The 15,349-nt window shown below is 35.6% G+C and overlaps 2 protein-coding genes across 7 annotated transcripts in view; one reads left to right on the top strand and one right to left on the bottom strand.

The window, feature by feature from the left end:
* The window catches only part of Mitofilin (inner membrane mitochondrial protein mitofilin), a 263,003-nt gene extending 258,025 nt beyond the window's left edge, over positions 1–4,978 (bottom strand). The window contains exon 1 of one of the 2 annotated variants that reach the window (XM_090392343.1): positions 4,847–4,978. In XM_090392343.1, coding sequence (XP_090248469.1) covers positions 4,847–4,888 — 42 coding nt within the window. In that variant the 5' untranslated portion in view covers positions 4,889–4,978. Of the gene's footprint in view, positions 1–3,301; positions 3,459–4,846 lie in introns of those variants that run through there. The other variant, XM_090392344.1, reaches the window with a different exon arrangement.
* A 23-nt stretch (positions 4,979–5,001) lies between these two features.
* The window catches only part of mRpL35 (mitochondrial ribosomal protein L35), a 72,934-nt gene continuing 62,586 nt past the window's right edge, over positions 5,002–15,349 (top strand). For all 5 annotated transcript variants that reach the window (XR_016548301.1, XR_016548302.1, XM_090392342.1 and 2 more), the window contains exon 1: positions 5,002–5,114. Coding sequence is in view for 3 of the 5 variants with exons in the window: in XM_090392342.1 (XP_090248468.1) it covers positions 5,081–5,114 (34 nt within the window). In the remaining 2 variants the exon portion in view is untranslated. The remainder of the gene's footprint in view (positions 5,115–15,349) is intronic.

The following is a 15,349-nucleotide window of genomic DNA, read 5'->3' as shown; positions in this document are numbered from 1 at the left end:
CTTTCTGAAGAGAAGACCGGGGAATGGGGGGAGGAACTGATTATTTTTTTGATACTGTGATCACTGCAGCCATTGGACAGGAAAGTGTTGTGTATGTGGTCAAGTTCAGTTGTACGGGCAGTTCCACTGGAAAAAAAGATTGTGGGCTCTCTTGGTTAGAGTTTTAATAATGCCATATTGTTGAGCAGGATGGTGGTGGGAGAGTTTGTGAATGTATCTGCCTGTGTGCGTGGGTTTTCTATATACAATGAAGGAAAGGTTACCATTAGGAAGGCATGTTACTAAGGTGTCTAGGAAGGGTAAACAATTGTTCTTTTCCTTTTCCATCGTAAACTGGATTCTTGGATGTAGGCTATTGAGGTGACTGAGAAAGGAGTCTAATGTGTCTGGGCCATGAGGCCAAATGAAGAATGCATCATCTACATATCTTAGCCAGATAGAAGGTTTGAGAGGGGTTGAGTCTATGGCTCATTTTTCAAAAAAATAACCAAGATTTTTTAAAAAAGTATAACCTACACACAGCATTTAAGCCCCACCACATACTTGCTACCCTTATTCGTTTGACAAAAGATCAGCTCCCTCCTCTCTCAGTGCCTAAAGTTTATAAAGTACCCTGTTCCTGTAAGCTGGCATACTTTGGAGAGACAGGCAGATCAGCCTGGAGGAACACAAGTCATACATCTGCAACCACAACTATGGTCAGTCAGGCCTGGATGACCATGTCTTGGATACAACCCACAGGATCTCATGAAAAAAAAAACCACCATGTTCCACCACAGCAAATTGAAAAAAGAGAGACTCTTTTTGGAATCAGCAGCAGCAGCTCTCAGAAATCAACCAAATCTTAATAAATACAGTTGCATTAAGCTTCCTAAGATTTGGGAAACACTTACATCAGAGATCCCACCTTACATTTCGGGCCACCTACAACTGCCCTTAGAGGGTGCTCCACCTAGATAGGACTTTAGTGTCACCCACGTGGTTGGGCTTAGTATTGTGTGGTATTTGTGTTTATGTTACATTAGTTTTTTTGTAATCCCTGAAGATATCTCAGTGACTGAGACGAAATATAGGAAGTATTAAATTCTGTTTTAATCCTTTCTGAGTGCTGTATACAATCCAATAAGCCTCCAACATGATCCCTTGTTCTCTCCCTTTTTCCCATGGAATAAAAAATTCTTCAGAGCCAATTCTATGAAACCTTTTTAATAACTTAAATACTTCTATCATGTCTCCTCATTTTTGCCTGCCAGCTAATTTTTGAAGCCTGCAGACCATCAATCTATTCTCATATAGGGAGCATTCCACAGACCTGCCACAATCTTTGTCACTCGCCTCTGGATCCTCAAACAACTTCATTTCCATGGAATCCAGATCTGTGTGCAGTAGTCCAGATGTGACGTTATTGAAGCCTAATATTAGGGGAAAAATAACCTCTCTATCCCTGCTTGTTAGTATTCTTCAACAACCATGTAATCTGATGTGCTGTTTTGGTTACCTCCAAAATGTCCTTTAAACTGTCCACAATCACCTCACCCCCCCCCACCCCAAGTCCCTGGCCTCATCACTTTCCTGCAGTTCAGTCCCATCAATATAGTATACAGCTTCTGATCCCTTCCCGAAATGTATTACTTCTGGATCACCTTCATTTACCATTGAAGCCTACTCTTCCCAGTTTAGCATCATAAACCAACAACTGCATATTTCTTGTCAAATCATTTCCTATATAATTTTTAACAAATTTAACAACATAGGACCAAGTACTGAGCCCTGTGGCACACCATTGGTTACTTGCTTTCTCCTGAACACAACTCCTCCATAAACCACTCTTTGATATCTGTCCATCAGATACCCTCTAATCCAAATCACCACATTCATATTCATCCCCATTTGTTCCAATTTATGCAACTGAGTTCTGTGTGGAATCTTGTCAAATGCTTTTGCAAAGTCTAGCAATATCACTGGGTAGCCATTTCCCTTATCCAACTCCACTGTCACTTGATTCTGAAAAGTAAGCAAATTACTAAGGCAAGGCCTATCTTTTACAAAACCATGTTGTCCCTTACAGAGTCATATTCCTATCTACCCAGTCCTGAATTCTGTCTTTCACCAATTTTTCAAATATGCTGATTGGCCTAAAATTTGCTACTTGTGTGTCTTGTAACTTCCTTTATACAGTGGGACTATTTTACCCTCTTTCCACTCCATTGGCACTTTCCTAGAACTGAAGCTTAAACTAAAGACTCCTGCTTAATGGTCAGAGGGGCCGATAATTCCTTTGCACATTCTCTTAAGAAATGGACCAATATGCCATTTAATCCCATGGCTGTGTTCGTATTGAGGTTCTGCAATATTTTAAGCACCTCAATTCTTCAGCCTCTATTCTCCTATCAGTAAATGTACTTTTTCTTTGTAATCCTTCCATAACCTTTTTTTTTTCTGTGTGTGTGCAACTCCTGCTTAATGAAGCTATTCACCCATCTAACCCCTAACTGATTTATCCTTCTGAATCTAGGTATACATTCAGATACTGCTTTCTTCAAACACCCCTTGGCCACCTTTCATGCACCACCACCTTTCTGCTTCAAATTCATAAGCATGGCTCTGCTGAAAGCTGACTCCTCAGCTTGTCATAATCACCTGCTTTGGAATTTCACATATCACATGAATTGCATCACCAGAAGTAATGTTATTGGTGATTTGTTTTTCATGCTGGTAATGGTCCATGGAGAATTTTGAGTATGTAGGTGGTGTTACGAATTTTCCTTCACTCCCAATTCTTGATGCTAGTGTTTCTGATACTGCATTTATGGTACCAAAGTTGTTGTCTAGTAGTGTGTATTGGTGGTTTTTGGTATACTCAACTTTGTGGTAATGGCTTTTGAGTACTGGTGTGAACATTTTCTTGTCTGGAAGGATGACAGGTTGATTTTGCTGACTCCTAGAGGTCAGGTAAGCTTTCAAAGGCTGCAGGCCAGAGTTGTCTGATAGCTTCTGTTGGTTCTTGATACCTGCATTTCTGGTACTGGCGTTTTGGCATTGCTATGGGTGCTCTTGTTTGTGAATTTGTGATGCTGATTTCAATGACTTTTAAAGATCAAGTTAGCTTTCAAGGGCCAAAGGCATTTGGTAATGTATTGTTTGTCATTTTTCATTTACATATGTTGTTCTCTTTAGTGCTTAATATGTTTTTTTATTTTTTTATGTTTGTAATTTTATTTTTCTGCTGTAACTTCAATAAATTACATGCAAACAGTTAAAAAAAATGTTTTTTTTTTTTTTAAAAAGAAAAAACCTTTACCTTTTTATATCTGCATAACCCGAGACTTATCGTACTCTGTATGTTCTTTTGTTTCTCTTGCACTAGTTATTGCTATTGATCTTGAGGACATTTCTTCACTTGTGTGCTTTTTTTGTATTCTTCTTTTTGTTAATATTTGCACCTGATGTTGATGATATTGCATGAATTTTCTTCACTGAAAGTTTGTCTATTTCTTTGGCTGTTGTTATCAATGTCCCACTCTGGATTCTCTTGATATTTTACATATCTTGTCTCAAAATAAATATCTTGAAGTGTTTGGTTAGTACTTGATGCATTAGTTCTTTTCATTTTATAAGTGGATGTGGTGTTATAATAACATGTGGTTCTGCATGTTTGCTTTGTGTTATTTTTTAATGTAATTTACAGACAAAAAATACTACTGGCAGTATTAGGCATGGATCCCATTGTCTTTTAGTGGTAGTAAGTGGAGAAATAAGTAGGAGAGACATCGAGTTGCATAGAGTGGAGTCGAATGCCCTCCACAGCTAGTCCTTGGAATCGTCAAGTAACAATAATTATGAGTCCTTGGACTGGCTGGAAGTGTCATGTAATAATAATGTTTATTAATGTTGTCTATTTTCTTAATGTTATTGTACATTATTATTACAGTGTTTTTTGTATTGTTGATTGTAATTTTCATTTTTTTAAACTTGACAATGCTTTCTTATCTGCACTGGGTTTTCTCATCTCCTATAGTGCACTACCACATAACATGTATTGTTCATTTTTCCATTCAGAAAGAAGCAGCTGTTGTATACATGCATCAATATATTTTTAAGTGGCATGGCCAGGTTGTATGATATTGCTTATCATGTATATATAAGGAAGTCAGGATGCACTGCTTTCTAAATAGGCAGATATCTCCATAATGATATACTACCACAGTAAGTTACTCTAATGTATAAAAGAATGTCATAAGAATCAGCAAGGTGGAACTGGGAAACAAAAATCAAGTTCGTTATTTAAAAATATATATACATATATGCAATGTGAATCAAATTCACCATTTGAAGGGCTAAATAAATTAAAACAATCTAAATTACTGAAACTAAAGTTCCAGTATTTAGTTTTCTCGACACAGCACTGGATATAACTCCTTCACCAGTCTAGATAAGAGAAATTAACGAGGCTTGCAACTTTGGGTTCAGTAATGCAAACGTTTTTTAACAATTATTTTTAAAGCTTTGACTGATACTTAAACTAGAAATAAACTTGGCCTAGATCTAGTTTAAATAGCGGCCAAATTTTTCACACTCTGACTTTCACTACTCAAACTATCGAAAGTTTTTTTGTTTTTTTTGAAAAACAAAGATGCCTAAATATCAAGATAGACTAAACACGGTTACACTCAAAAGTTAAAGATGTGTTAAGGATTGTAGTTTTTCGGTAACGAATTTACAATACCCCTAGGTAAGCCTAAAATATCGGCGAAGGCAATCATTGTAATTATTGCACAATCAGTTTGCTAAAAACAAACAGAATAGTTTCCAAACTAACTAATAATCATATATTTTAGTCGCTTACAAAAGAGTTGGGAAAATATATTTTCCGCACAGACCGCCACATAATCTGATGTATAGTATGCACTTCTCACGATGTAATATTAACGTTACATGTGCACGTTAGAGTAGCAGAAAACGAAACCAGTTTTAAAAAGGCGCCGCTAGATGGTGGTATTAGCATCTACTACAATCGCCAGGGATGGTGTCAGTTGATTTGTTTTATTTAGTTCACTAAAGAAGGTGTGATATTGTAAAAATGGCTTTATCTTCAATTTTTAACGGTATAAGAGGTAAGTTATCGCTTGATACAAAAAATTTTGAAATTTTAAAGGAATAATCCACCTGCACCGATATTATTTTAGATGTCTAAATGATGGGAAGATCTAATATCGAATCTGATAAGTAAATAACTGCAATAACAGAAACGTTTCAAAACTTTTTTTTTCCCCATGACAAACTGGGTATGATTTTATCTCAAATTTTGGGCAAGATTCGCTTAGCGACCTCCAGCCTGCCGTGTTTGTTCGTAAAAGCACAAAAGATAATTTTATGCTTCCTAGTTGGAATCGTAGGAGTATGTTTTCACATGTCCCCATAGTCACCAATTGTGGGGATATACTGCATGTGTATTGATATTTGTGAGGCCTATCCAGCTGTGAATAAAACAATTATGGGAATGAGCTGGATAACACTGACATGTATAAGTAGGGATGTTTTGATTCCATTGTACAAGGTCGCATATATGGATTACTGTGTACAGATTTGGTTGCCTGGTTTTCAAAAGGATGATGAGATGGTTCATAGATGATTGACCAAGTTGGTCTTGGGAATGAAAATTACAGAGCCTAGTGAATAGAAGGAAGATAGGGTGGACATGATTGAGATTATAAGTTGGTAAGATAATTATAATTACCTGTTAATAATATCCTGTTAAAAACAAAATTACAGGAAGCAATTCTGTGCTTTCTAGAATGGTTGGTGAGTGCAGAAACTGTGGATGGGTTTAACTCACAGTTCTATGATTATTATTTGTAGTGTGTAGTTCTTACATGATTGGACTTTCGACAGCATGGAGGTCTGACACTAATAATAATGTTTTTCATTTTACATATGGGTATTGATTTTGATATATTGTCTACACCATGTTCTAAGTAAAGCTAGAATATGTTATAAAAGCTCTATTTCATTCCGATATACATTACTTTATACACCAGTAGTCCATAATGAATGGACTGAACCAAGGAATAATAATTCATTAGTTTTATTTTTTCTGTAGAAGCCAGTGAAGTGATCCTTTACTATAAATATCACATTAAAAGGGAACATTTGTACAAAAGTTTAAAAAGAATAAGTCAAGCAGCTTTCAGAACTGCACTGTAGACTCAAATATACAATTATTATCAGATATATCCAGGGGAAGCCATACAACATTCACACCAGCTTTCATATCTTTTTAAACTCATTCACACTAAATGCATTTGCCACTTGAACAGGCAAACTGTTGTACTAACTCAGTGCTCTAAGGAAAAAAATCTAGCTCTAACCCCCTTAATTTTTTTTTCATCTTAAATGGATGCCTCTTTTTCTTTCCTCACCTTTCAGAGGTTTGCAGGTCTCTGTCATATCATCCCTCCTTTTCCTTTTGCTAGTGGCTGCAGTTGACAAATCATCAATCTGTCCTCATAATCCACAGTCCACCATCTTTAACGTTTTCCTTTGCACCATCTTCTTTGATTCCATTATTTTGGAAACCAAGAGATGAAATCTGCACACATTAACCTAGGTAAAGAAGCAGGATGACTTTCTTATCCTTACATGTCAGCATAGCAATTATCCTCTAACTTGTATTTGCAGTTTTTGCTATGAGACCTTTGAAAACTTCCTATGCATTACACTCAAGATCCCTAGCCTTATCAGTTTCTCTGAGCATATTCCCATTAATGTAGTATGTTGTTGGAAATCTCATTATGCTAGATTTCATTACTTTACACTTAACTAACACTTAGTTGACAGCCATTATCATTTGAACAGTTCCATCCTGTTCAAATCATTCTGTAAGTACTATATATCATTAGTATCCATGATTGCACTGCCATCATCAGCAAACAATCAAACACTCCTCTCAGGTCCTACCCAGTATCATTAATGTATAAATTGAACAACAGTGGTCCAAGAGCTGAGTAGTAAGATGCACTGCTGGTCACCTTAAATCTGGCAGATTCACATCCCCTATATACTACTTTCTGATACCTGTCTGGCATTCACCTGCTTATCCAAATCAATAGTTAAACAACAAATTACATGATGACCACAGTTATTAACTTCAATGAAAGTTCAGTATTTCATACTGAAAATAACAGTACATCATCAGTGAGTAGAAACAAGCAAATCAAAGAACAGGAATACAAGGTACATACAACAATCAGTTTACCAATTAAAAACAGTTGCTGCTACAAATGAATATATTAATAAATAATATTAAAACTATTTTGCTGTTTACATAAAATGAGAATCTACCAAACTTTTTGGAGAGAGAGACAATCGTTCTAATTCAGGTTAGGCCAATGTAAAAAGGCTTCACAACTTTCTTTGAAAAAGCATTCATATTTAAATTCAAAGCTGCTTCTATGGAGAAGAACTGGTTGGCCAAGTGGTTAGCGTATCCGCTCTCCAGCGAAAAGGCTGTAGGTTCAAATCCCACCGAGGGCATGGATGTTTATGATTGTCTATGAAAATACTAGTGGTGGTAGTGGGCAGTAGATGGCATTGGTGTCGATCATAGGTTCCCAAACTTTTTGCCACCCCCCCACTTTGCAAGAAGACATACATTTTGTAATGCCCCCCCCATTATAACAGTTTTCTGCATTCAAGCAATTTGATATTTTTGATGTAATGATACATTACTGCTTATGCCGTTAAATTTTTAAAAAGAAGTGGCCAATATGTGCTTCATCTTGAACACAGTTATTGCTATACCGATTTTGGTGAAACGTAGCCCATATGTAAAGATTGTAAAATGTATGCTCGAATAACATTATGCACAGTTTCAAACAATGGTTTAAATATGAAAATTTGGAATACAATTAAGAGATTGCATTGCATTAGTAAGAATCTTATTGTAATAATTAAAACACCATTAAATATATTACAAAATTGTTTATTTCTAACTTATAAAGTAAAAATACAAAGCAAAAATAACAAATTAATGTGAATATTATGTGAATACACAAACAAAATGTGCCCCTTCGACCAATTGCAGAAGGAATAGATAGTCCCAATTACCACTTAGCCAAGAAATTAGCGGCAACACTCAAGGAGTTGGTAGGTCATTCCCCCTCCTATATAAAAAAACACACAACACTTTATAAACAAAATTAAAAACATAACACTTGACAAAGACGACTTATTAGTCAGTTTCGACGTTTCTGCCCCTTTCACTAATGTCCCCATCAATGACACAATTCTCCTACTACAGAACAAATTTTCACCCGACATTACGGCCCTCTTTGCCCACGTACTACAGTCCGGTTGCTTCGTGTGGCAAAACAAATTTTACCTACAAAAAGAAGGTACAGCCATGGGCTCACCACTATTCCCCCCCAATTGCTAACTTCTACATGGAAACCTTTGAGCAAAGGGCTCTTGATTCTGCCACGCTAAGACCGACAGTCTGGCTTAGATACGTTGACAACGTGTTCGCGATCTGGCCGCACGGGCGACAAATGCTAAACACATTCCTTAGCCACCTGAACAAACAACACGAACGCATACAATTTACCATCGAAATCAGAAACCAAAATTCGCTTCGGTTCCTAGACACACTAGTCACACGTCTTCCTTCAGGCAGTCTATCCTTCACGATCTACCGAAAACTGACACGCACTAGCCAATACATACACGCTAATTCATACCACCACCCATCACAAAAATATGGAGTCATTAACACCCTTAAAAACAGAGCTACAACAATTTGCTCTAACCAGCAAGCCCTGAAACAAGAACTAAAAATCATCAGCAACACATTCATAAATAACAGCTATAATAAAAATACTATTAATAAAATACTCCATAAAACAACAACAAAAACGAATCTAGATTACAGTAAAACCATAGCCATCCCATACATTAAAGGGTTATCGGAAAAAATCAACAGAATCCTACAACATTTTAACCTCAATGCCACCTTTAAACCACCCACTAAACTTAAAACCATATTCAACTCCTCTAAGGATCCTCTCCTCCCATTAGCACATCCTGGAGTCTATTGCATCTGCTGCACCTGTAACTTATCGTACATTGGGGAAACTGGACGGACAATCCCTATACGCAAGAAAGAACACATTAGACACATTAAATATAACCGTTATGGTGAAGCAGGCCTCTCAGACCACGCACTCAACGCCTTACACCAAATCAACTGGAAAAGCACCTGCTCTTTACACTACACAAAAACTTGGTACGAAAGGAAATTTAAGGAAGCCTGCAAAATCCTGATAAACCACCCAAATATCAACAACAAAGATGGCATGAAAATTCCAAGGATCTGGATGGCACACATTCAGCCTACCTAATATATAAGATCCAGCATAAGTCAGGACTCTAGCCAATCTTCAGCTAGTATTAGAAACCATTCCATACCAACTGGCTGGAATCTACACGATGTTAATATATGTATATAGATAGATACTTGTTGTTGTGCCCAATGTATTTCTACAACCAACAGATAACACCAATAATAGGACTCTAGCGTTGATGTATAATTTTTTTATTTTATTTATTTTTTATTATTTTTATTTTTTTTTCACCAGAAGTCAGGCCAACAATTGTTGTAGCGGTTGGTTAGTGTCTTTAACAAACCAGTTTGATTGTAGTGTAGCTTGTTTTCTGTGCATAGTTGTATGCTCCAGAACTTGACATAAAGGTCGAAACGTCGAATGTAGATTTTAGTTATATTAAACTAAAGTTTAATATAACTAAAATCGTATGCTCCAGAAGATGACCTTGACATAAAGGTCGAAACGTCGAATGTAGATTTTAGTTATATTAAACTAAAGTTTTTATTCAAACACGGTAGTTGTCTCCATAATTTTCAAAAATGCAAATTAATGTGAAGTTTCATATAATGGTTTAAATATGAAAATTCGGAATACATATTAAGAGATTGCATTACATTACTAAGAATCTTATTGTAATAATTAAAACACCATCAAATGTATTAAAATGTTTATTTCAAACTTACAAAGTAAAAATACAAAGAAAAAATAACAAATCAATGTGAAGGATGAGCCTGGTGAATTTTTAAAAGTTTGTTAATATCGGGTTCAACTTTCGTTAAAAACAGTCATAAATCACCATGCCCAGTTATATGCAATCGGTCCCTTTTCTTAGATAGTAAATTCACTACAGCTCTAAACCCACACTCTGCCAAATAAGAAGATGGAAATGCAATTAAAAATTTCTGCACTCTTTCCCATAATCCAGGGTACAGTGTCGGTATTGATTTTTGAAGCCAGAACTCTTGGTATCCAGTTTTGAATTTTATTTTTAGTTCTTCATTTGTTGTGAGTTCTATGAGTTCCACTTCTAAATTTGATGATCCTGCTGTGCTTACATGTGAGAAAGGATCTAGAACCCAATTTGGCATGTTCATGTTTAGAATATCCTTGAATCGCTCATTGAAATCAGCATGGAGAACCTCCAAGTGTTGGCAGTATGTAAGTAAATCTTCCTTTTTGAGAGACACTGCTGCTAAATTTGAAAAGTGGCTATATTCCCCTCAGCTCATATTCCGCTTGAACAGAAGAAGTTTCCCTACAAAAGCGGCAATAACGTTTTTTGTTTTAATTCAATTCATCACCTTGTAGTTGTAGATTGACTTCATTAAATATTTTATAGAGGTCTGTCAAATAAGCGATGTCATTTTTGGATGTAATCAGGTTGGCCCGCAATCCGTCGTCTCTGTTTTCTAGGAACTCTAGTACTGAATCAAACAAATTGTAAAATCGATTCAGACAAATGTCTTTTGAAAGCCACCTAATTTCTGTGTGAAGCAGCAAATGATTGAAATCTTCATCGTTTTCACTACAAAGTTGGCTAAACAATCTGTCACTCGATGAATTGCTTCTAATCTTGTTGATTACTCTAATAACGTAATGGAGCGACATGTGCAGGCGTTCACTTAAATTTTTTGCAACCAAATGTTGACGATGAAGAACACAATGTATAGCGAATACATTTTGTACTGCTTGTTTCAAATGCACTATGAAACCCTTGTGGTGCCCTGTCATTGCTAGAGCACCATCAGTAGCAGCAGACAAAATATTACGAATAGGAATATCTTTCTCTTGAAAAAACTTATTCATGATATTAAACATAGATTCTCCCTTTTTATCTGCTTCCAAGTTTTTAGCAAATAATAATTCTTGACAAACTTTTTCTTCTTTTATGAATCGTATGTATGATAAGAGTAGTGGTTCATTATTTGGGAGAGTTGATTCATCGAGTTGAATTGAAAATTGGCATGTCTTCAAATAATCGCACAATGATTTTTCTTCATCTTCAGCCATTTCATCGATTCTTCCTTGCACTGAATTATTGCTCAAAGGAATTTTCCTAATGATATCTGACGCTGGCTTATGAAGCACAGTGTTTATTACTTCTTTTACTGCCAGCCAGATTAATTCCTTGCCAATTGTGTGTGGTTTTCCCGCTTTTGTGATTAATAATGAAATATGTATAAGAAGCTTGTAATCCGTCATTATCTTGTTTAGTGGACGACGTAAGACGTTTAAAATATTTTTCTTCTAGTACTTGAAAATAGGACAAATCTTTATCCTTTTTGTCAGCATGCAGTTTAGTCAAATGTTCTTGTAGCCTAGAAGGCTTCATTTGAAAACACTTTTTGACAAATCAAGCACATGGGTAATAATTGGTTCGTAGGAGACTGAATAAAACCATATTTCAAATACTCAATACTGTACTGTCGACATTTCTTCTTATATTCAGAACATAATGAAGTAATAAAATTTGCAAAAATATTCACAAAATAAAAGATTTAATTTACACTTTGTATGACTCCACTTATCTATCACACTTTCGACTGATGATTGTTGGCAAAGCACACAAAAAATAATGAAACTTATTCCTAAACCACTGGTATTTATAGATTTGAAATCTAGCCCGAATCGTCTTGCATTCATTGACTTGTTTGCGATACCACCGTACTCGTGCTTTGAGCAAGTCACTGCAAGCACCATATTCCTGTCAAAACATGCTGAATTGAGTGAATTACCTACGTAATAGTTGACCGACATACTACTAGTTAAGACTCGGCTGCTGCGTGGATAACTAAAGCCTGTATGGCATGATCAATTTTTACAAAATCAAAAAATGAATACATTTTTTAAGTATATAAAAAATAGAAGTTAAAATATCCTGTATGACACGTTCAATCTTTTATTTTGCACGCAAGCACATTTTGTTCGTCCGACCATGACATTGTCCAAATAATTATAAATAATAATTAATAAATAAAATAATTACACAAGATATAAACAAACCTCCAAAACATAACCACAGAAAACAGTATAATGAGTTTCGAATAATATTTGCTTTTCATCATGAAGGTATTTTCTTGATCATAAATTAGTATAATAATAATATTTGGTTGCAGATCAAGTGTTGATCAATTTTATTATTAAACTGAACCAGTTTAATAATAAAATTGATCAACACTTGATATGCAACCAAATATTATTATTATACTAATATTTGCTTTGTTTTTTCCCTCTAGTTAGCAATACAAGTTAGTACTAACTAGGCTAACTAAAATTTACGATTTTATTTCTTTCTTGCCATTATTATTTTTACTTGTAATATTAAATTATATAAAATTGGGTTTATTTTTGTACAAATCAATTAGAAAAGTGGCTTTATATATTTTATGTATATTTTGAAATGAAATATAACGAATATAGTTGCTACTGTAAACATGGATGACAAAGATGGTTTCAGGACCGTACAATTTTGGTTATGAGGATTGGCTGAGGGAATGTGGACTGCAGAGTTTGGTGGATAGAAGAAGGTGAGGTGATATGATTGAGACTTTTAAACTGTTGAGAGGTGGTTACAGGGTTGACACTGGGGAGTACTTTTGCTTGGTTGAACAGCAGGAGGGAGTGATGACAAGAGGCCATCCCTGGAAGTTACGAAAGGAAACTGTGAGCAAGAGGGTGAGGAGTGGTTTCTTTGCATGGAGGGTGGTTGAACCGTGGAATGCATTGCCTGATGGAGTGGTGAGAGCGAGAACGGTCAATGAGTTTAAGGGGTGGTATGATAAACTTTGTGTGTTTCTTGGGGGGGGGGCCTCCCCTCGATGAGTCTTGACAGACTTTATGTTCTTAGGAAGGACCTCCCACGATGAGTCTTTTGACTCCATGGAGGCCTGAATAATAATAATAATAATAATTGCCGGCAAAGGTTGGTCGATTGGTAGAGCCTCTGCCACTAATGGCTCAGTTAAGTAAGTTTGAGCATGGTTAGTAGTTGGAAGGGAAAAGGGGACCAATCGTTCGATGCTTTTGGCACACTCTCCCTCGATGAGTCTTTGGACCCCCCTGGAGGTGTCAAATAATAATAATAATAACCTATTATACACACATATATACATGCTCTATTTTCTCATTGACATAGAAAATTGATTAAAAAAATTGATCATGTAAGACGGGCATAAGATGAATTAAAATGCAATATTTAAATTTTAAACGATTATCTAATCGCAAAATCACGAAAATAATTCATTTTTAAATATATATTATTAATTTCTTCTATAAAGAGCCACCGACCCCTAGACTGCCTGAATGCCCCAAAATGCTTCTGATCCCACTATAGCCCCCCCCCCAGAAAGCTTCAGCGACCACTGTGGAGCAGTACTGCCCACTTTGGGAACCTATGGCGTAGATGATAAGGTGCACTGTAGTTGTGGATGAGTGGTGGAGACAGAGAGTTGTAGTGTAAGTACCTCTCCTCGATGAGTCTTTGTACTTCCTGGAGGTGTCACGTAATAAGAACAATAAGACGAGCTTCATCCCACCGGTGTTTAGTGTTAATACTGTGCTGTGCTGTGCAAGACCAGGCTTTTGAAGTTTGATGTATTCAGTGTAATATCGATGTTCATTAATTGACATTAAACAAAGTATCTGGTGGGATGAAGCTCGTCATCTCCACAGAAGCAGTTTTAAATATGAATACCTTTTCAAAGAAAGTTGTGAAGCCCTTTTACATTGGCCTAACCTGAATTGGAACAATTGTACCCCTCTCCCAAAAGTTTGGTAGATTCTTAATTTATGTAAACATCAAAAATAGTTTTAATATTATTTATTAATATATTAATTTCTAGCTTGTGGCAACCATTTTTAATTGGTAAACTGATCGTTCTATGTGCCTTGTATTCCTGTTCTTTGATTTGCTTGTTTTTACACGTTAATAGTATACTGTTATTTTCAATATGAAATATCTGCACTTTCATTAAAGTTAATTACTGTGGTTATCGCATAATAAGTTGTCTATAACTGTGCCACAGATACCTTTTTTAAAGATTAAGTCAATAGTTCATATTTTAATCCCATATCCTTTAATTTATGTAATAGCCTTTTGTGTAATATCCTATCAAATGTCTTATTAGAGTCCAACAGTATCATAGATGGTGCATTCATTCCCTTTATCTAACTCAGCCGTAACATCATTATGAAATGTGAGTATATTGCTCACACGAGCTTCCTTTAATAAACCTATGCTGTTTCTTGCAAAATATAGCTTATCTGTTAACTCATTTCTATATGCACTTTTTTACTAATCTCTAAAATCTTCACCACCACTCCAGAGATATTGATAATTGGTAGTTAGACACATCAGTTTTCACCACTCTTGTATCACAGGACTATTGTATATTATTATTATTGTATGGGAGCTTCCATGGAGTCCGAAGACTCATTACGAAAGACCCAAATTATCCATACAATCTATCATACCTCTCCTTGGACCCATTAACAAAGTTCTCACAACTGAATTTGGCAACCCATTCCACTCTTCACAACTCTCCAAGCAAAAAATCCAGTCCACATACCCCTACTAACCACACCTTTATTCAACTTCCAGGGATAACCTCTTGTTCTGCCCCTCTAGCCAAGTGTTGAAACATTTCCCCTGCATCTATCCTATAAAATCCTTTAAGCAACTTAAATATTATTATCATATCCCCTCTTTTTTCTCCTATCAAGTAACTTCTGCAATCCACACACCCTTAAACTCTCCTCATAGGTAAGGTTCCCATAATGTTTTACTAACATCTGGGACATTCTTAAATTTTTATGTAAAAAAAAAACCCATGTGTTTCTAATACATGTTAAAAATTAAGAAAACCAGAAATAAAACTATTATATATGTTGCACTTTAAATTAAATACTGCTATAAACATATATTAACATTAAATTCACTTTAAAAAGGATTATTAATCACAAACATATTT

This window comes from Typopeltis vanoorti, chromosome 5 (genome assembly GCF_054136105.1).
Source record: "Typopeltis vanoorti isolate ZY-2024b chromosome 5, IOZ_Tvanoo_1.0, whole genome shotgun sequence".
Classification (NCBI taxonomy): domain Eukaryota; kingdom Metazoa; phylum Arthropoda; class Arachnida; order Uropygi; family Thelyphonidae; genus Typopeltis; species Typopeltis vanoorti.
This window is presented reverse-complemented; position numbering and strand designations above follow the sequence as displayed.